The sequence below is a fragment of the Myodes glareolus genome, chromosome X (assembly GCF_982192425.1).
Source record: "Myodes glareolus chromosome X, mMyoGla1.1, whole genome shotgun sequence".
Classification (NCBI taxonomy): domain Eukaryota; kingdom Metazoa; phylum Chordata; class Mammalia; order Rodentia; family Cricetidae; genus Myodes; species Myodes glareolus.
The window spans coordinates 117,618,524-117,641,877 of record NC_142053.1 but is presented as its reverse complement, the minus strand read 5'-3'; the positions used below and the strand labels follow the sequence as shown (position 1 = coordinate 117,641,877).

At 41.6% G+C, this 23,354-nt stretch overlaps 1 protein-coding gene across 14 annotated transcripts in view; it reads left to right on the top strand.

Annotated features, from left to right (window-relative positions):
- Positions 1-23,354, top strand: part of Sh3kbp1 (SH3 domain containing kinase binding protein 1) — a 337,525-nt gene that overhangs the window by 225,517 nt on the left and 88,654 nt on the right. For all 14 annotated transcript variants that reach the window (XM_085684713.2, XM_085684711.2, XM_085684710.2 and 11 more), the window contains 2 exons: positions 3,017-3,092; positions 17,508-17,602. In XM_085684713.2, the coding sequence (XP_085540839.1) occupies positions 3,017-3,092; positions 17,508-17,602 (171 nt within the window). The remainder of the gene's footprint in view (positions 1-3,016; positions 3,093-17,507; positions 17,603-23,354) is intronic.

Sequence of the window (23,354 nt, the reverse complement as noted above, 5' to 3'; positions counted from 1 at the left end):
TCAGGGCACAAGCACACCCGATCACCATGGAGGCTAGGGCTGTTTAGGTGCTTGCACAAAAGACAAAGGGAAATGTAGGACCAAGCTAAAGAGCTGAACTTGAGAGTCTGTTCCTTCTGAAGTCACACAGTGAACTGAGGCTGCCAGCTGATCTCTCAGGAACTATGCCTTGTGCCAGCCACGGCAGCACAACGCCCAGGTGCTTCATCAGGCACGTCCTGGACAAACCATCTTCCTTATGATACTCAGGAGGGTGAGAAGCTGTCATGCTGTGAAAGAGGCCTTAAGAGGAGGTCCCGAGTCCTCCGCCACAATCAGGAATAAGCCTGACCTTTGCTACCTCCCAGGTGCATGAGAGCCTCTGTTTGATTTGTGCATGTGTGTGTGGGCCTGCTTTGCAGCTGAGCTTCAGCTATATGTGATGTAGATGCACATGTGTAGTTTACGTAGCAGCATTACGTTCTTAAATCAAGAGAAAAGAGAAAGGAAGAGGAAGAAGAGAGGAAGAAGCATTAAAAGATGTTTAATACTGTGTCTAAGTATGGAAACAGGAACCCGAGTTTTTAACCCAATAAAGGACGTTTAATTCTCACTAATAGAATTCCTGCTACGTCAGGGTCAGTGGTTCTCAAACTCCAGCATGTATCAGAGTGCCCACGGAGGGTGTATTCCCTCAGAGGCTGCTGGGCATCATCCCCAGGGTTTCTGATTGAGAAAGTCTGGGGCCAAGGCCTGGGAATATGCCCAGTTGACAAGTTTTCAGGCTTTGCCAGTTAACTAGCTGGTGTAGCTTCTAGCAGAGAGAGAAGCGCCACAGCACTTTCCATCTCTGGAACCCCTGTGGGACCCGACTGAATGGGGAGGAGCACAGCTTACCGTCCGGATTTCTGTTGTTGTCCACAAAGGCAAAGGATGTAAGGGTCACCATCCCCCAGAAGATGAGCATAACACAAATTTCACTGGGAACCCTATTGCTGGGACCCATGGAAGTCAGTGCACTGGAATTTTTCTGAAACATTGAAAAAAAAAGGCAGAGTGTGCATTCATTTTGTTCTGTAAGTGCATTTAGCCAATATTGTTTCTTGGTGTCTGGTGACTTGGACATTCTGGTAAATCAGGATGTCAGGCATGAAGGCAGCACTTTCTTTGGCTCCCAAAGGAGAGATTATAAGGTTCTGAAATCTGCAAGGCTTTCTCCAGAAGGCAGCATTTCTGCTTTAAAGCCCAAGCTATCCATTTGATGTCTCTGTTTTGTGACTGTTTATTAGTTTGTTCTAGGAGCGCGAACAAAGCTAAGATGGGCAGCATACTCCTGGCTGTTACTGTATTTCCAGACTCCCTCTTTTCACTCTCAGTGATAACTGAAGTTTTCCTGGCTTTTGCTTGCCTCTCCCTAATGTGTTAATGGGAGTAAAGCTTTAGTCCAGCCTCTGCCAAACGAAGGGAGAGGCAAGGGGATTGGCAGGCATGCTTCCAGCAGTGTGGATAGAGAATGATGCTTCCAGAGCTTCCAGGTTCCCTTCTGACTTTTCAGTATAATCCCCAAACTGTTTCTTCATCAAATTTGACCTTCTAGCAGAAGAACATCAAACATATTTTTTTTAAAAAAAAAAACAAAAAACTTCCTTGATATTTCCTTGATATCATAAAATACTATTAGTTTTAGTACTTAGTGGTAGAAGAGTGGCTTATTATTTGAGGTTTTCATTTTTTTGTCCAATATAGAAAGCCTTGTGGCACTAAATAAAAATGTCACCGTGTAAAATGCAAAGGCTTTCTGTCACAAACGTTTTTAAAAATTCATGAAGGTCTGAAGATTTGATTTATCTTTTCCTCTTTCTGTGATTTATTCATATTTAATGTTAGTTTCAACATTCTCAACATGAAGAACCTTTTCAAATAAAAAATGGCAAATGAGTTTCATTTGAAAAGAAAAAAAAACCCAACCGTGCCAGTTTTTAATGACACAGTTTATTGCTCTTCCCATGTTCACAGGACAGAGAAGTTTGTTTTTCCCGGTGGCTTCATTGTTGGGAATGTCAATTCACCTGGCTATTTGCGTGTGACAATAGTTTCTTTCATGTCAGCGGACACTTTTCATTGGGCATTAATCATGTTTACATGGGTGCAAGGGCAGAAAGAAGAGTGGGACCAGCTCTCACCTCTAGAGCCATTGAGTTGGCTTGTTTCTGTGTTTGATTTAGGTTCTGAACTACTGGGTAGCCTGTGACTTCAGGGACATCTTTAAACAGGGGCAGTCTTTCCTAAGGCTGATTCATAAATAAGAATAATAGAATTAGCTTCAAATGAAGTAGAAGAGGGAGTCAGAGCAGACTCAAGGTGTCTGAGGTGTCGGCATTTAGGTCTTGAAGGACTAACCAACTGGTAGGAATGGAGCTGAAGACCCTCCTTGCTTTTGTTTTAGGAGATAGCTATATTCTTTATAAAGGACAAGAAACTTTTGCTCACACCAACAAGGTAAATGGTTTCTTAGATGGTAAAAAGGAGTTAATGAAGGCCCAATGGTTCTGGACGGTGTAGCTCCTGCCTGCCTGTCCACCTTCCTATTCTTCCACCCGTTCTTCCAGCTCTCATCTCTGTATTCCTTTCCTTCATTTTTCCTACTTGTTCTCATTCTTCCACTGTGAGTTTATTTTAGAGCATCTGCACTAGGCCTCCATAAATTTTATCAACTTGTCATAAAATGAAGGAAACTGTACCAGTTTTTTTTTCTGTTCAAAATAATAAGAGACCTGTAAAAAGTATCAAGAGAGGAAGATAATAGAAAGCACCAAGAGTCTTCAAAGAAAAAGCCCTTTTTTTCTACTTTACACCTTTGTTTGTCACTGAGGACAAGATCCATTAATATATGACAGCTAATCCACAGAGCAGTCTCAGTGCATGACTGTGGTTTTTAGAACCAAGTCTGGGGGGTTTCTCATTGTGGTTTTGATTTTGTTCCTTTGCTCATGAAGAGAGTCATCCTGATGTGTAAATCATATTATTTCCTCCTCAGACAATTGGGAAGAAGTTACCTCCAGCTACGTCAACTCCAGATCCATCAAAACCAGAAATGGACAGCAGGACAAAGAGTGAGTTTCCTTAATTACCAAAATTCTTTGTATACCTCTGAAAGCTTTTGTGTATCCATCCATTTAAAAAAAAGCACGCAAATGTGTCTCCTTAGATAACCACGAGTATACTGGAAGGACAAGTTAAAATCAGAATTCTTCTGTTTTTCACGTGGGCAGTTTGATCCTTTCCTGCCACATCCATTGCTGCTACTTGCAAAGCTAGAGTTTGTCCATATTTGTGCAGGTTAAGTGGCCTAAGGACTCAGAAAATGCTAACTAAAGTGCACCAGGGATTGCTGGGTCCTCATTAGATAGGCCTAACCACTTAGCCATCATTACTTACTTTCACTTACTTAGGCGGAGGCTGTTAGTTCATTTCCCGGCTGCCCAGACCTGAAATAATCACATAAAAGCTATATTAATTAAAACACTATTTGGCCTTTTAGCTCAGGCTTTTTGTTAATTAACTGTTACATCTTAAATTAACCCATTCCTATTATTTTGTATTTTACCACGAGGCTCGTGGTTTACAGGTAAGGTTTTGGGGCTTCTGTTTCCTTTGGCAGCTACATGGCGTCTCTCTGACTCCGCCTATTCTTTCTCTCTATCTCTGTTTGGACTTTGAACAAGAAGTCTCCTACTACACACTTATGCTTACTACACACTCAACATGTCTTTTTAAAAAATATTTTTATTTCTAATTATGTACATGCATGTGTCTGCATGGGGATTTATGCATGTGAATGCAGGTGCCTTGCAGAGTTCAGAGGCATTTGAGTTCCAGGGATTGGAGTAACAGTCACTCATGAACCACCTGATGTGGGTATGCCAGGACTTGAACTCCAGTCCTCTGGAAGAGCAGTATACACTCTTAACCACTTAACTATCTCTCCAGCCCCACATCTATGCTTGAGTGTCTTCAAGTGTTTCTATGGTATCTTCAGGCAAGAGACTCAAGTCTTTTGGAAGGATTAGGCAAGTAGATGGGAAGAGATTAGTTTCATTTTAGATTGATGCTATCCAGTAGGTCAATCACATGAACCGTGTATACAATTTAAAAATTTCTGATGACCACATTAAAATTGGAAGCTAATTTTAATGATATATATATAACTTTTTCAATATGTAATTTCTATAAAACTATTAATAAGATGTTGTGCTTTTCCTCAGTGCTTTGCCTTCACAGTGTTCTATGTCATTTGCAGGTATTGTGTATCTCAGTTTAGAGTAGCAGCCACATTTTCGAGTGCTCATTAGTCACGTGTGCCCCTTGGTGACCATGTTGGACAGTGTATTTTAGGAGTAATGTTGAAGCCCTTGACAGAAAACCACAGCTCTCACAGAGATAGATACTCTCTGCTGAGCCAAATATGAGTGGCCATGGCCTAGGAACATGGATTGAGGTTGCTCCACATGACATGTTCCAATACAGAAACAGTTGCCTGAGCCCTTTTATAGCCACAGAGCAAACGAAAGTCCTAAGTCAAGGCTTTTACACAATACTTCAATGGAAACAGCAGGTAGGCAGGTTGGGTTTTAGATGGTCTCTGATGACATTCTTAGCTTTTGGATTCGTGGATGCTAGTGATCTGCTAAGTGTATTTTACAAAGGTTTTACCTTTGAGATTTACCCGATACAGAGGTAGATGGTACATAGTTATTAAGAGAAATGACGATAGCCCAAGATGATTTTGATTCTCAAAGATCTGTACTGTTCTATCTTTTCACAGTCAAAATTTGAAACAGTAGGTCAGCCTTGTAGAGTCTTCAACATATATGTGACTTTTTTTCTGGGAACTTCAGTTCACAGGGCCTAAGGTGGCTGGCTCCTTGAGCTATGGGATGTATACAGTTGCAGATGATTGGCTCCCTTAGGCATGGTGGTGTGGGAGAATGCTGGCCCTCCACCATGCCTTGTTCAGTCATTATAAATATCAGTAAGCCACATCCATGTACCTGACTCTCCGGAAGCATTATGGTCATGGAATTGGTTATTCACAAAGCAGGGATTTAACAGAAACTAAATGTTTTGTCTTAAGAATCCTAGGCGGACCAGTTGTTATTAGCTACCAACATGACCTCAGACAAATTACTTGCTTTGATTTCTCTGGTCTTTATTCTCATGGTTTGCTTTATGTATTTTCAGAGTGTTACACTAGACAAAGAAAAGCTCTTAGGTTTCTCCCAGCATCTTCATCCTCTCAGTCAATCCTAAAAGTGTTTGGACCCATTGTGAAAGGTTTTTCCACTCCAAAGCACTGAGCAGCCTGATGGGAGAGACAAAAGGAAGACAGTTCTGTGAGAGTGTGCATTATTATTGGAAATCGATGTTAATACGCCTGTCAGTGGGCATTGGGCCTTGAGGGATTTGCTGTTTACTCTTGGGCATTTTCCATGGATCTGAGGACAAGAATTTTCACAGCTGAATTTTACTGTACACATTCTCCATCTGGCCTTCCTTGCCAAGAGAAAATTTTAGGGTAATTGCTCTCCCATGATTGCTGTTTAGTAGAACCCCAGGGCATTAGAATTCTTCCAACTTTTGAATCAGTTCCCTGTTTCTGGATGCTGATGTCACATCTGTGTTCAGGTAGAAGGTTACAGAGTGCTGAGCAGCCTTTAGAAATGACCCTGGGCTTGATATCCAGGCAGCTTTCATTGCTTCTTCCTTCTGGCCTGAAATAGAAAGCATGGCCAAGGATGCCCAGCAGCACAGAGGAGAGCTGCTTGCTTCTTCCTGCCAGCTGTCTCCTCAGCACGCTAAACCACAAGCTCACATCAGGATCCAGAGTTATGATGACTCAAAAATACTCATGTGAGTTGGTATTTTTTTGAGTGATCCAGATTTATTTAAGCAGGGAACATTCTCCCCACCCCACCCCCAAACAAAAGGCTTTTATGATACTGAAATTCATCAGCAACTCATGCTGGGGAACAGATTGCCATAATTTTCATAACAAGAGGAAAACTATCTAAATATTCATAACAAAGTACCCCGAGGTGCCTTCAGCTTATCACATCTGGTGTCTCCCTTTTTCTTATAACAATTGGTGCAGATTTGTGATCTCTGCAGGGTAGAAACATGGCCTAAAAGACAGACCTCTTTAGCATTAGCATCTTTCTGAACTATTAGTTCAGGCTAAACGATTCAGAAGGCACTAGATCAGTGTTTCTCAACCTGTGTCAAATGACCCTTTCACAGGGGTCATATATCAAATATTTTGCATATCAGATATTTACATCATGATTCAGAACAGTAGCAAAATTACAGTTATGAAGTAACAACAAAATAGTATTATGGTTGGGGGTCACTATAACATGAAGAAATGTATTAAAGGGTCACAGCATTAGGAATGTTGAGAACCACTGCTCTATATGTATAAGTAGATTTGGAAACTAAAACTGCCTGGCAGACATTGTACAAGGTGGGACCGGGTATCTGAATAAAGTATGATGGGAGGTAGGAGAGGGATACAGACTAAGTCTTGCCTGTTACCTCACTCAGTAACTGGACATGTGCCCCACCTCTGAGTCCACTATCGTCATTGACTTGCCACTTAGAAATTGTCTATGGTAGAGACATATAGTACCTCATTGTCATCGTTAGATCATTGATCCCTCTAGTTTTAGGACAGATACTATATTTGATTTTTCCGTGATGCAGCCTAGAACAGTGCCATCAGCTTACTGGGTATATAGCGAGTGGAGATGGAGTAAATAAAGACTTTTAAAGGACTTACGACATTGTGGGGGTTTTGCTCACGCATTCTGGGCCTGGGGAATTGAACACATCCCATATGAAGCACATTTCCTCCTTACCCACTGATGTCTCTATTGCTCAGTCTCCCCAAAGTTTCCTCTCTTCCTAGAAAGCACCCCAGTAATCTGTTCTCTAGATTCACAGTGAGGGTCTTCCTGTGATGGGACCCAGCTATCTAAGCTGTTTAAAGTCAGCCTTTCAACTTAGGTCCTCTTGGAGAGGACAGGCTTCCTATTTTCCTGATGGCTAGCCTTTCTCCCAAAGTCTCCAAGTATTTTCATCTGAGCAGGAAAGAACTGCCCATGAGAGGAGGAGCGCTTGGACCTCACCCTGGGGTAGAACAGAAAGGCTTTGCTTCCCAGGTTGCATTGTATTCTTTTGAAACAATGCTTTCTCTTTTAAACATGAGAGTCAAAGGTATTATAATTAATACTTGTGACATGATTGGAAAGTCAAATTCCCAGCAGTGTCTAAGATCAAAGGCAAGTGAACCATCAGTTTCTTCCTAAGGGAAGCTGGTGGGTTGGAATTGACAAACATGATTTCATTTCCAAGTCTGACTTTAAATGCAGACTAAGGTGGTACTTACATGTGGGCCAGATCATTCTCTGTTGCGGGGACTGTCCTATGGGCATCACAGATGATGGAGGAGGGTCACTGTCTATGTGTTACTTTCATTGGTTAATAAAGAAACTGCCTTGGCCCTTGATAGGACAGCAGCTTAGATAGGCGGAGTAGACAGAACAGAATGCTGGGAAGAAGACAATGAGTCAGATGCTATAGCTCTCCTCTCCAAGATGGATGCAGGTTAAGATCCTTCCTGGTAAGCCACCACCTCATGGTGCTACACAGATTATTAGAAATGGGTTAGTCAGGATGTGAGAGTTAGCCAATAAGAGGCTAGAACTAATGGGCTAGGCAATGTTTAAATGAATACAGTTTCTGTGTAATTATTTTGGATGTAAACTAGCCGGGAGTGGGGGGTGGGGATGAGGGACAGGATCCCGGCAGGGACGCAGCCCACTGCTCCTTTTTGCAACACACAGAGAATTTAGCAGCCTCCCTGGCCTCTGTTCAATAGATGCCAGTAGCACCTATTTCTCTCAAGTTGTGGCTATCAAAAATGTCCAAAGGTGTTGTCAATGTCCCTTGGAAAGCTGCCTTTGTCTGTTCTGTATTCTGTTGCTATAGTAGAATACCACAGACTGAGCAGTTTATAAATGACAGAAGTGTATTTTCCTCATAGTTCTGGAGGCTGGGGGACGAAAGATACAGAAAACACATCTGGTGAGGGCCTTTGAGCTGTTTTATAACATGGTGAAAAGTATCCCATGGGCCAGAAAGAATAAGAGGTTGGGGATGTGAGCTGGTAGAGTATTTTTCTACTACGAACAAGACGCTGAATTCAATCCTCAGCAGCCCATAAAATGGCATGGTGATGCATGGTTGTATAATCACAGCACTCTAGAAGTGAAAACAGGAAGGTCAGGAGTTCAAGATCATCCTCAGCTACACGAGTTTTAGGCCAATCTGGAATACATGAGATGCTGTTCCAAACTAAACAAAACAGGCTGTCAAGAGGGCTCAGTAGATAAGAATGCCTGCTTTGCAAGTATGAGGACCTGACTTTGTTTGTTTGTTTATGATTTTTTGAGACAGGATTTCTCTGTGTAACAGCTCTGGCTGTCCTGGAACTTGCTTTGTAGACCAAGCTGGCCTCAAATTCACAGAGATTCTCCTGCCTCTACCTCCCAAGTGCTGGGGCTAAAGGTGTGTGCTACCACCACCCGGCAGGTCCTGAGTTTAAATCTCCAGAACCTACATATTAAGTCATTCATGGCTGCACATGCCTGTAACTTCAGTGTTGGGGAGTGAAGACAGGAAAGACCTGGGAGTGTAAAAGTTCAGATAGTTTTTGGCCAGCCAGCCTACCCAAAATAGTGAGCTTATGACTTGCTGAGAGACCCTATTCTAAGGCAATAAGGCAAAGACAATAGAAGACAATACCAACATCCTGTTCTAATCTTCATATGCATGTCTCTGGGCGCACACACACACATACACACACATACATCCCCCCCACACTGCATGCCTATACACATAAAAGGAAAAGATTGGACTCATAATCTTTAGTCCCTTTTATAATCATTAATCCATTTCTGAGAGTAGAGTGCTTATTACTTAAAAGCTTCACATTAAGAACCCATCTCTTGACATTCTTGCATTAGTGATTAATTTGACGAATACATGGACTTTATAGGACACATTTACACACCACAACAGAGTCCCAGCTTTGAACTACTGATGTACTTGTAGTAAGCTCTATTAGGGTGTTTTTGCAGAAACTCTGCTCCTTGATGCATAATTGACTCATTTATTGACTTTATAGTAAGCCCAGAATATGTTTAACCCCTCCTGCTACCTCTGGAAGCTCAAAATATGACCCACACAGAGCTGGAGGTCTTGTCTGAATATAGTGTGTATGTAGTGTGTCACAACCAGCCCCAGTACCACTACTGCACTGGTCCATCCTCCCTGTCCCTGCTACTGCCAGGCTCCTTCCTTGCACTGCATCTTAGCTAATAGACATCACTAGACAGTACTTCTCACAGTGTGTTTCAGGACCAGTAGCAGCAAAAGCACAGCCTGGAAACCTTGTCAGAAATGCCAATCTGCAGGGCCTGCCCCCAAGTCAGAAACTCTGCTGGTGGAGTTCACTGATTTGTTTCTTCAAGCCCTGTTTCTGGGGTCGATGTCCACTCAAGTATGAGAACCTCAGACTGAGACCAGGGTACTTTCAGCTTTCCTGATAATGGGGAGGAGCAGAGCTCTTATTTAGTAGATAGATTCCTCAGATCCCAGGAAAGGGATCTAAGAAGCTGTAGGAGCAGATGCCCTGCTTTGACCATGGCAAATGGCTGTCAACTCTCCCACGTCCTAGAGCACTGTGTAAACTCCACTGCCGTTTTACCCTTGAGAGACGGGCTTCTGCGTCTCCGACACTGGAGGTTACTTGCCCGTTTTTGACATTCACATGCTTTAAGCTGGCTGTGACTCTCATCCACTCCCTACTGTCAGGGTGTCCAGAACTAGACTTATGCTTGCTTCATTTCTTCCACTTTATTGTAAGCTCCCTGACCGGTAGATACTAGTCTTATTTACCTAAGTCTGTTGTCCTCAGAGCGTGATAGAATACTACCCCTACATGAAATCCCAGAGTATTAAAAGTTCGGAAAACAGAAAGGTTTTAGTGCTTGTAGGGTGATAAAACAGCCTGGGCTGACATATACCTGTATGTTATTTATTCCCGCACTTGGAGCAATAGGTCATCCATTTGCTGCAGAATTTTAATGATTGGGCATAGCATAAGACCCAAATAGTGAATATTAATTACATCTAATATGGCATATGAAGCATATTTCTTTGAAAATTTGAATAATTATGTACTCGGGAGTTCTGCTTAAAATTATAAATTAGTAGTGTCTTAGATAATACAGACCAACTGAAGAGAAGAGTGTCTGATTATAATGTTAGGGAAACTCAACATTACTGAATTGATACTCTGAGTGTGTGTGTGATCGTGTGTTCGTGTGTGTGTGTACATGGGCGCAGGTATGCTTGTTTTTGTGCATCTGGCAGTCAAAGGACACACTGAATGTTCTACTCGCTCTACTTTGGTTTTGGAGACATGGTTTCACTACTTTACTTTGTTTTTGGAGACATGGTTTCAGCTAGACCAGCTGGCCAGAGAGCCCCAGGATTCACCTGTCTCCCCGACCTTCCCTACTCCTACCCAGCACTGGGTTTTCAGGCAGGTGCATGCCAGCTTTTCTAGGAGTGCTGGTTGTCTGGTTTGGGTCCTCATCTTACACAGCGGGTATTTTTCTCACCGAACATCCCTGTAGCACAATGTACTCTTTCTTTTATAATGTCGCAAGGGAAAATAAAACTCTGATTTTAGGAATGGCAAAATATTTTCCACTGCTGCCTAAAGCCTTTAATGGTCTGCTTTTAATAACATGTAAATTTCCAAAAGTCTAGAGATTGAAATAATGTTTTGGGGAGAGGGACGATGAATCATGCTTGACGTTCTTGGTGATTCTTACTTGAGCAAGTTTTTTAAGAATTTGAAAGCTGGCCGTGTGTGTCGATGCACATCTGGGGCTATTAGGAGAATCACCACAAGTTCAAGACCAGCTTGGACTCTATGATGAGTTTGAGGCCTTGCTTACATTACAGGAGATCCTGTCTCAAAAGCAAACAAGGCCTGCCTGATAGCTCAGTTGGTAAAGGCACTTGCCACCTAGCCTGACGGCATAAGTTCCATCCCTGGAGATCACTGGCTGGACAGAGAGAATCAACTCTCACCCTTTTCCTCTGGGGTCCATACTTAGTACTGTGTGTATACATGCATGCACACACACACACACACAATCACACACATAGACACAAATGAATGGATGGATGGATGCATAAATGTAATAAAATTTAAAAAGTTAGAAACTGAAAGCTGGTAATTAAAGCGGTGTGAGAAGCTCTTGATCTGGGAGTAATGAGGTCAGAGTCCATGACCCTTCCCATGCTGGATTCATTTTCTCTGCCCTTTTAAATGTGTTGTGTGCTTCATTTTGTTCCATTTCTGGAAAGAAAGAGTCATTGTTTCTTATCAGATTGTTTAAAGACTAAGGCAAAAAGCCTTAAGCAGAAAGTTAGGAATTTAGACTTAGGTTAGCTAATTTTATTACATAGTTTAACCACTCAAAGGAAAAGCAACCAAGTCATCTCATTTGCTGTATAAATTGTGCCTTTATTTCTTTCTGTGCATGTGTATATTCATTCTGACTTGATTTCAATCTTATTAAATCCATCAAATTAATGAACTGATAGGAAATGCCTGCCTGTAAAAATTAATTTTAGTCCCTTTTTATCTGTTTGCTACTCATTTAAAACATAGATTTTTCTTCCCATGTCCAAAAGGATTTAGAATTACCTTCATCTTTTAAAGCATATCACATATCCCCTTGATTTTTGAACTTTTTTTTTTACACGCATATCGTCTTTCCAGTCTGTGAAACACAGTAGCGGTATCTGCCGCCTTGGATTGGTGTGCACATTTGTCTTGTTTTGTCATCTTCCTCCCCTCCCCTTTCTCAAAGCATTAGATTATCACTTCCATGTCAAGACTTGATCTTACTTGTATGTCATAGGCTCTGGCTCCAGAACTGGTTGACAGTATCTCTTGGATGGTTGTGGGTCAGAAAATATTCAAATTGAAATATGGAACAATGTACAGTAAAATTAATGTCACACTTTTGAATTTAATGGTGATTTTGTATATAAATATATTTATTTTTGAATGAATCATGACAGCTGGAACTAATTCTAGAGGACGACTTCCCCTCTACCAGTAAAGTTTGTCCTCGGGTTTAGGGACATCATTTAGGGGTTGATTATAATTAGTATACGGTTGAGGGTTGGGGGAGGAGTTGTATAAGTTCAGGGATCTTTTTGAAAAAAAAAAGAGGGATAATTGGATGATGGGATAATAGATTGATACTTGTGAGCTATTGTTTTTAGACAAATATATTGGTATTGATTTTTGTATATTGATACAAAGTTAAATTATATTGATTATTGTATGCATGCATACTTCTACCTCTGTTTAAAACATTTTTATGTATATATATTATATATATTTATATATATATATATTGTGTTGATATATGTATATTTACCATATTGCATTGTACATTTCTACCTCTGATTAAGATACTTATGTATTGTTTATGTATACCCAAACCAATGTATTTTTATTTTATGATACAGTTCAGTTAGATCACTAAAATGCTTCATAAGTAAAGATAAATTTTTATCTTAAAATACATCATGATAGGGGCTGGAGAGAGGGCTCAGCGACTAAGAGCACTGATTTCTCTTCCAGAGAACCCGGGTTCAGTTCCCAGCACCCAAATGGCAGCTCACAAGTGTTTGTAACTCCTGTTCCCAGAAATCTGATACCTTCACACAGACATACATGCAGGCAAAGCACAAATGTACTTGTAACACAAATAATTACGTTTTAAACACATCATGATAAAGTGCGAGTCTACTGGCTGCCGTATTTGCTCACAAGTGGCTGGAGTGCTGAACTGTCATTGCTGGAAAGGACATAGGTCTAGCCCAGGATGGCAATCGATGTCCTCAGAACATCAGTGGTATATTTTTGAGGTCCTAAATAGAAGCTGGAACAACTCAGTACTCTGATCAGAGCAGAGCTGTTTTGAGTTGTTTAAACGTTGAGATTTGGAATGCATTTAAATAGGCTAAAGATGTTCTGCTGATGCTAACTAAGCTGGCCTTTCTCCTTTGGTGGTCCCTTATTTTACACCTGATGGCGCTATGGCCATCCACAGCTACAATGTCGCTGCCTCAGGTGATGCACTCCACAAAATCCAGCTGGGACGGAGTCCAATTCCAACTGACTTCTGACCCAGAATCTTCTACTTGTGGTCCCTTGAGTGTTACCCTGTTAGGTGTCACTCAAGGACCAATCATCAGGAAATTCAGAAGAACTCTGTGTCAGTTCTGGGGACGCACACAGTGGCAAATCAAATGACAGCAGCCTACTTTGTAGATTGTTACAGGCAGCAGCTACAGCTACAGTTACTCCTTGTTATAATCTAAAAGTAATGCTTTCAAGATAAATCTGTTCTAATGCCTCTTAATATCAAACAGCATAACTGCATAGCAGAAATGTTCTGAAACTAGATTGTGACAAGATTCGCACAAGTGTAGAAATATTTAAGCACATTAAACTATAAAGTTGAAATGAGTGCTTTTTTCTTTTATTTAACATTTTTTATGCAATATGTTTTAATCCTATTCTTTTCCCCTCTCCCAACTCCTCCCAGGTCCTCCCCACCACCCTAGCCACCCAACTTCCCTTTCTTTCTCTCTTCAAAACCAAAACAAAACCTTGGGGGCTGCTTTGTCTTGTAAACTACTCGTGGACACGTGACCTGCCCTGGAATGTGGTTGACATTCCCAGTGCTATGTCATTGGAGAAAACTGATTTTCCCTTTGCTAGTGGGTATCATTTGCAAATAGCTTCTTGGTTAGGGATGGGACCCCGTGGCCATTTCCCCCTCTCAGTTCTGGGACCCTGGCTGTCTTGAACCTGCCCTACACTTGCTACCAGTCCCTGAGTTTATATGTGTATCAGCCTTGTGTCCAGTGTAAAACCCTGCTTCCTTGGAGTCACCTATCACCTCAGGCTCTTGGAATCTTTCTTCTCTTCTTCTGCATAGATCCCTGAGCCTTGAGGGAAGGGGTTTAGTAAAAACACCCCATTTAAGACCGAGTGACCCAAAGTCTCTTGCTCTCTGTACATTGTCTAGTTTGTATGTTTCTGTACCAATAATCATCTACTGTGACCCCAATCTCTCATCCCCCCTCTATTTAATCCTCCTCTTCTAGTTCCTCCTTTATCTCAGCAGAATGCTAAATTCTATTTCCCTCCTTCAAACTTATACTTATTAAAAACCTGTTCTTATTAAATCTAGGAGACACATGCCCTTCTTAGCTTACAGGGAACTTGTAAGTATAAAATAAAATATCATTGTGGAATAATTTAAAGGCTCATGAGCGCTTTCTTAGCAATAATTCCTTTATGGTGTTTATGATGTACTTCTATAGACTGTGCCCTGAAATAGGAAGGTGGGGGATGAAGAGAAAAGAAATGACATAAGAAGAGGTTTGTTTTTTTTTAAATAGGGTGTGATGGTGAGGAGGCATTATAGTAAGAGGATGTTGAGAAGATAACTTGTGTGAAGTTTCTCCATGTTAATAAGCTTCTGTTTTGAGTGAACACTTTCCCACTGGATTATAAAACAGTGGCAAACAATTGATTTGCTAAAACTGCAGCCCAAGAGGCTCAGAGAAAAGGGCCCGTGAAGCTGGTGAATTTGAAGGGAAGCTCAACACCATCAGGACTCAGGATTAAATTCTTGCCTTTTCTCATCTGTTCAAACATGATTGCAACAGTGCCAAACATTGTCTTGTCTTCCAGCAATGATCGAACAGTGTTAGAAGCCTTCAGGTAGGTACATTGGGCCCAGTGGCAGAGTGTTCAGCTAGCATACCCAGGCCCTGTGTACCAACAACTGTGTGCCTTACATCTCTAGGGGAAAACAGATCTGTCAATGGCATTCCTAACAGATTCCTTTTTTCGGATTTCAATGACTAGAAGATCACATCTTACCCCTAAACAAGTCATCAACAAGGGAAATGAGGTAACATTATTTGTCTATGGCCCTGCCACTCTGAACATGCCTGATCTTAGAAGCTAAGCAGGGCTGGTCCCAGTTACTATCTGGATGGAGGATTAACATTACTTTCCTGAACAGAATATACCTGAGCAAATGAGGATTCTGTGAAGTAGAAATGGGATTGGCAATGGCTGCTGGGAAGTTAATCCACAGTGGTTGATCACATTTTATTAACCTTTTCACGGAAAGACAGAGAAACATGGCATGCTTTTTCTTTCTTTGTTGGTCATGAGTAATTGATATTCTTTTTGAAAAAAGTCTCTGATTTCCATCCAGAGATTTATTTGCAAAGTTGGGACTCTGTAGGGTAGTTCTTCAGTGATATTGTGTGTTCATGTTGGAAGTTTTGAGGTTAGGAAGTCATATTTCACTAGCAGAGTCAATTGGAAAATTGGTGAAGAACTATCATTATCCAATTTAAAGATGTTTAACTTTTTCCCTCCCTTTAGAACATCTAACCAATTCGGACTTGGGAAAGTTTTTGCTATCTCTAATTAAATGGAGATAACACATTGATGATTCTTGTTAGTTTAGGAGTATGGTCTCAGTAGGATTTAGAATTGGTGCCTCTCAGCAGAGATCAATGAGCCAAAGCCATGAGAAAGCCCAGAGAACCCAAGGATGAAGGTCTATTCCGTGCAGATGGAATATAACTGCTATCTTCACACCACTGTGAAGATAGCAGAAACCTAGAACTTCCGCACAGAAGTAAAGTGACTCCCTCTCCCCGCCTTGCCTTATCAACCCTAGAGCACAGTGTGTCTGCATTATGGATTGTTTGATCGCCTTTATTTTATATGTCACTCTCTTTGATGGATAGGATGCTCACCAACATAAAACAATGCGTTTTTGTGGTATAAAGTATACTGGCAACAATGTAATTTACACTCAGGTATATAGCTGTAGGTTATGACTAGCTTCAGGAAGTAGCCTTAGAAAATATCTGAGGATAGGAAACGCTGTGCACGTTTTGGACTCTACTGTAGAATACAGTCAATGTCTGCTCTAGAAGATACTAATTTCTTCGAATTTTTCTTTCCACCTTCTGTCCTGAGTCTTGAAAGCCTGGTTTGCCAAGTCTTCATTTCCCAAATCCCCTACAAAGGTTTTCACTCTTTTTACATGGTGCTTTTTGATAACACTAACTTCATATCAGATATAGTTTCAAAGCATAAAACTCAGTAATATGTGAACTGATTTTAAATAACCAAAGTAGTTTTTTCCTCTTCAGTGAGGATTGTGTATTTTCTTGCCCAATAACAGCCCCATCAAAACCAATCAGGTTTGTACAAAAAGACCATGAGGTATACATGAATAAGTTCACCCATTCTACATAGAGGTGCATAAAAATGTTTTGACAGTATTTGTTGGCTGCTCATAGTTGACTTTTTATATGCAAATGCATTGGTGTTTATCTCTTTTCTATTTTTCATTTTTTATTGCTTTATAAATAATACCATTCAAAATTTCCACTTCCTCCCGTCCTCCCATTTCCCTCCTGCTCTCCCACTCACCCTCCCCCTCTCATCCTCCAGTCCTAAGAGAGGGCAGGGTACCTTGCCCTGTGAGAAGTCCAAGGCCCTCCCCGCTCCATCCAGGCTTAGGAAGGTGTGTATCCAAATAGACTAGGATCCCAAACAGCCAATACATACAGTAGAGACAAATCCCAGTGCCATTATCATTGGCTTCTCAGTCATCCCCCATTGTCAGCCACATTCCGAGGGTCCAGTTTGATCCCATGCTCATTCAGTCCCAGTCCAGCTGGCTTTGGTGAGCTCCCATTAGCTCAGGCACACTGTCTCAGTGGGTGGACCAACCCCTCGCGGTCCTGACTTCCTTGCTCATATTCTCCCTCCTTCTGCTCTTCAACTGGACCTTGGGTGCTCAGTTCTAATATATAGGGTAAGGAGGTAATTCTTCATTGTTTTATTCACTGTATTGGCTTTATAACAGATAAAAAGGCCCCTTTTTTCTCATTTTGTAATATGTACAGTAAGGCGATGAGGAAAAAAATCAAAACTGCCTGTTTATATTCCTTCAGAAATTATCAGATGGTACACATCTACTTTCTCAGGATGAAAGATGCCATGTGGCCTTTCTACCTGAGAAAAGCAAATCAGCCCATGGCATTCATGGTGTTCTGTGACTCGTGAGGGTAAAATGCAGAGACAAATACCTACCATAAGCTCTCTTAGGTAGTTTTCGGAGCGGAACCCCTTCTTTATGCCTCTGTAATATCCTTTAAGCATCCCTTTTTCTTGAGGTTGTTGTGGCAAGGAACATCTCCATCTGAGTCTGCTCATTGGATGAAGCCCCTTAAAGGTTGTATTTTCTTCTTTCTTACAGCCAAGGATTACTGCAAAGTAATATTTCCATATGAGGCACAGAATGATGACGAATTGACAATCAAGGAAGGAGATATAGTGACTCTCATCAATAAGGTAAACAAAGACTCTCTCCCACTTTCTAAGCTGTAAAGTGCTTTGTAGTAGCTAGAGATGATAAGCATTCATTTCAGCCATTTTGTTTTGTTTTGAGACAGGGCCTTGTTAGATAGCCCAAGCTGGTCTTGATCTCGCCACCCTTCTGCCTTAGTCTCCCAAGTGCTGGAATCACAGACATGTTCCATCATGCCTGGCTTGTTTTGTTTTATGGTCTCAAACATGTGAGAAATATTTGCATTTTTCTTTCTGTTCAGGCTGTCCTAGAAAACAAGGCAACTTGTGAACCCAGTAGGTCTCTGTCTACCTCAGGGCCAGCCGCACACCTACATGGTCCTGAAGAAGAGTCTGTTCTGGAAGGCAGCCTATTTAGCTGCAGCTTCTGCCCTCTCCAGTGGCCAGGCTGGAAGCCCTGTGTCATCAGGGACCCAAGGAGGGCTCTTAAAAGGCTGGTCATGCCTCACAGGCAGCAAAACCTTAAAGAATGTTTGCTATTCAGATCAAAGGCAGGGAGAGTGCTGGAATGAATTTTGCTTGTCTTGTTTGAGCTATAAAGGTTGGATGATTTTATTATCACTACAGCCAGAGCCGCGTGAAATGCTGGAGAGCTATAAAATCTGCGTGAAGCAAAGCAGTTTGCGAAGGTCTTGACCACACAGCATTTCTCCTTTCATGTAATGCCATTCACCACACAGGTAGCTAAAAGTCACATTAGTCAAGTGCTTCCTAGAACAAACAACATTCTTCTCTGAAGTATAGGGATTTTATGATGGTTGAGCGCAATGAGAAGCCAGGCAACCTTTAAGATGTAGAAAGTAGCTTTATTCTTGTGTCCAGGCGAGTGGCTGGAAACAGGTTTATTTTCTGCATGCCAGGATGACTTAGAGATCTCCACAGTCACCTGAGCTCTTATGGGACAGGGAAGTATTGCCAGTCTAAAAGATGCATGATACAGGTGGCTAGGGAGGGGAACAGGGAATGTGAGTTGGCCAAAGGCCCTGTGGCTCTTACCAAGACTGCTATGGGGTCGCCTATTTCTACCTCTAGATGCTAGTCTATGAAGTGCTCCAGATGTTAAGCTTACCAACTATCTGGTGATTGTTGGGTTTTTTTTTTTATTTTAGGGAGACTGTTGACCCTCTCATGGACCCAATGAGTGTAGTATGTAGAACAGCGCTACAACTATACAAACACCTCCTCTGAGAGCATGTCCATCTTTTTTACCTGTGAATTCTTCTCCCCCTGACTTTGTGCAGTGTAACTCTGTGGGTGTTGAGTGTGGCAGGAGGAAAGAATAGGAAGGGAACAATGCTCTTCTTGCTCCTTTCTGCAAGAAGCGGTTCCCTTTTCTCCCCACCCTCCCCTCCTCCTAAGGAGGCAGCTCTCTTCTGCAAAGTGCATTTCCTATTTTTAATCAGACCTTTAGCCAAACAAGTGGGATAAGCAAGTTGTTAAATGGGTGCAAAGCATAATGCAAATGCTTTAATAATTAGCACTGATAATTGGTTTTAGCCGTGCAGGGGAGGAATAGAGCACTTTCCCCTTACACCGACAGATTCAGGGAATTAAGAAACTGCCATTCTTTGTAGTGGGGGATGGACTCACTGTCTTTATTTCTATTTTGTTTCGGGGGGGGGCAGCCTCTTTTTTATTGAAACCCGGTGTGTTGGTGACATTTATGAAGATTTGAGAAAAGGGAATACCACCATGATTTTTCTTTTACCTGGAGATGGCGATTTTTCCCTTTAAGAACCTACCTTCCAGTCCTTGCCACTTGAATACGTTCTGTGCATAAGGAATACACACATTCATTTCTTGATTTTTGTCCTGTATGTTGCAGCCCAGGATCCAGTCTCATAAAAGGAATCTGACTTGGGGAAGGGAGAGCTTGGTCTGAAAAGCAACTTTAACAAGTCCCAGCCATTCAATGGGTACCCATATATAGAAGAATGTGACAGGCTACTTTCAAGAGTGTCCTCTGAGGGCCGCACCCCATTTCTCTGCTTTCAAATGTTAATACGGTTGGAAGTGGTTTGCAAATATAATGTGATGCTGCCATTTCCCCTATACACATTTGTTCTCTAGGCCAAGAACACACATACTGTTTAGACAATTGGTCCCTAATTCCGCCCCCTCCCAAGCTTCCTTCCACTCAACTTCCTGAGCATGCAAATGAACCCAGGCTTGCTTTACTGGCCCGATGGACACTCTGAGTCTCCTCCTTGGCTGCTGAGACTTGCCCTGCGGTGGGGAAGAATGGAGGGGTGCTTTCTCCTGCTCCATCTACCCAACTGCTTCATCCTTAGCATCCCAGCATCTTCTTTTTGACACCCCACAACAATGTTTAATTTGTGATCCCTGTACACCAACCAAAGTCTTCAATGGGTTTCTTTCTTTTGTGGTAAAATCCAGTCTGGGGATATGCTACTTCTTCCCTCAAATATTTTGGCTTTGGAATATGTAACTTTTTTGAGAGACTTAACATATGTTCCTATTTGACTTGTATGTCCTCAAGGGACTGACCTTGAACATGTACATTATTATAGGGATGCTGACTACCCGTTTAATTTTTTTCTTTAAAATATATATTTAGTGTATATATGCATGTGCTTACACATATGTGCACGTGTTGTGTTCTTTTTGCAATATTGTTTCTTTCTATTTATTTATTTAAAAAAGAAAACAACCCATCTTTTTTTCATTATACATACCAATCCAAGTTCCCACTCCCTCCCCTCCTCCCATTCCCTCCACACACCCTCCCATACCACCCCCCATCCAATCCTCAGAAAGGTTAAGGCACATTGCTTTGGGAAAGGTCCAAGGCCCTCCCTACTATATCTAGACGGAGCAAGGTATCTATCCAAAGAGAACAGGTTCCCAAAAAGCCAGTACATGCAGTAGGGATAAATCCTGGTGCCACTGCTAGTGGCCCCTCGATCCACATGCCATGCAGCTGTTAACCACATTCAGAGGGACTAGTTTGGTCCTATGCTTGTTCCTTCCCAGGCTGGCTGGAGTTTTTGAGCTCCCATTAGCTCAGGCAAACTGTTTCAGTGGGTGTACCCATCATGGTCTTGACCTCTTTGCTCATATTCTCATTCCTTCCACTCTTCAACTGGACTTTGGGAACTCAGTCCAGTGCTTCAATGTGGGTCTCTGCCTCTTCTTCCATCAGTTGCTGGATGAAGGTTCTATGGTGATATTTAAGATAATCATCAGCCTGACTACAGGGCAAGTCGAGATCAGGCCCCCTCTCCTCAATTGCTTAGAGTCTTAGCTGGGGTCATCCTTGTGGATTCCTGGGAATTTTTCTAGAGCCAGATTTCTTGCTAACCCTATAATGGCTCCCTCAATCAAGATGTCTCTCTTCTTGATCTCATCTCTGTCCTTCCTCCTTCTCGACTATTTCATTCCCTCAAGTTCTCCTCATTCTTCTCCTCTCTCCTCTCCCCCTTCCACCCTTCCTTCTCTCCCCACTCCCATGCTCTCGATTTTGTCAGGTGATCTTGTCTGTTTCTACTTTCCAGGTGGATCTATATGTTTTTCTTAGGGCTCACCTTATTACTTAGCTTTTCTAGGATCATGAACTATAGGTTCAACGTCCTTTGCTTATAGCTAGTATCCACTTATGAGTGTGTACATACCATATTCATCTTTTCGGGTCTGGGTTACCTTATTCAGGATAGTATTCTCTAATTCCATCCATTTGCATGCAAAATTCAAGATGTCATTGCTTTTTTTACAGCTGAGTAGTACTCTAATGTGTAAATGTGCCATATTTTCTTTATCCATTCTTTGGTTGAGGGGCATCTACGTTGTTTCCACATTCTGGCTATTACAAATAATGCTGCTATGAACATAATTGAACAAATGCCTTTGTAGTATGATTGAGCATCTTTTGGGTATATGCCCAAGAGTGGTATTGCTGGATCCTGAGGTACGTTGATTCCCAATTTTCTGAGAAACCACCATACTGATTTCCAAAGTGGTTGTACAAGTTTGCATTCCCACCAGCAATGGATGGGTGTTCCTTTATTCCACATCCTCTCCAGCATAAGCTATCATTGGTGTTTTTGATCTCAGCCATTCTGACAGGTATAAGATGGTATCTCAAAGTTGTTTTGATTTCCATTTTCCTAATCGCTAAGGATGTTGAACATTTCCTTAAGTATCTTTTGGCCATTTGAGATTCTTCTGTTGAGAACTCTGTTTAGTTCTGTACCCCACTTTTAATTGGGTCATTTAGAATTTTGATGTCCAATTTCTTGAGTTCTTTATTTATTTTGGAGATCAGTCCTTTGTCTGATGTGGGGCTGGTGAAGATCTTTACCCATTCAGGAGGCTGTCTTTTTGTCTTATTGACTGTATCCTTTGCTTTACAGAAGCTTCTTAGTTTCAGGAGGTCCCATTTATTTATTGTTTCTTGCTGCAGCCAGCGCAGCCTGGATAGCCAAGACTGAGGGGGGGGGGTGCCAGGATTGAGACACTGAGGATTCTTTTCAGGTGGAAGAACAGCAACCTTTATTTTTCCCAGCAACCTTTTATACCTCTACTCCTGTGGAGACCCACCGGCCAGAAAGAACACAAACATCCTTGTCAATTACAGACCACAAGGAAGTTCCGCTGTCAGTCAGGGGGAGTGAGGGCAGCTGGATCACAACAGTTGCTCTCAGTGTCTGTGCTACTGGGATTATATTTAGGAAGTGGTCTCCTGTGCCCACGTATTGAAGACTACTTCCCACTTTTTCTTCTATCAGGTTCAGTGTGGTCAGATTTATATTGAGGTCTTTAATCCATTTGGATTTGAGTTTGGTGCATGGGGATAGATATGGATCTATTTTCATTCTTCTAAATGTTGACATCCAGTTATGCCAGCACCCTTTGTTGAAGATACTTTCTTTTTTCCATTGTATAATTTTAGCTTCTTTATCAAAAATCAGGTTTTCATAGGTGTGTAGATTAATATCTGGGTCTTCAATTCAATTCCATTGGTGTGTGTTGTGTTCTTGATAGCTAATTCAAAAGCAGTCTTAACTCACATTGCTTACCTATATTATGAGCTTGTTTAACCAAAATCACTTGTGTTCTGTCATCTTGTTTGTATTATGTTATGTGATCTGCTGAGAAAGCAGGACTCTTACTATCCGCTACTGATACAGATTTCATTTCCATTGTCATAAGATCTCTGCCAACCTTGACCTTAAGAGTGGTGGTGTGTTAAGATAATGAGTCCTGTAGGCTTCCAGCTCAGAGAAGCCAAGGTTTGAGTTCCAGCATCACAGTTTCTGCTGATGTATCTTTGGGCATGTGAATTGATCTCTCCGTGCCTTAGTTTCCTTATCTGTAAGCAAGGGTCATAAAGCTGACATCACAGGCCTACTGTGACTATTTGTTAAGGTGCTGTGCATGAGGCATGTCTTACAGCAGTGAATCTGCCTGTGCTAACAATAATTCTAGCTATTGTCAGCTTCCGTTCTGGCTTTTCCTTTTGAAACTTTAGCAAAAGGAATTGTAGGCTCTGGGTCTGGTCCCTCTTTGCTGTTAGGAATGAATACAATGACGACATTAAGTGGGTAAAGGTGTTTTTTAAAATCCACCTGCAATAGTTAAGAATTCAGTGGGTGAGGTTTTAGCAAGATGAAAGAAAAATATGCTGCTTTTTTGTCTGCTGAAAGTAGGAAAAATGGTCTTGAGTCTGTAAAAGAAAAAAAAAACCTACTGATACTGTAGAAAAATTCTTACCTCTTCT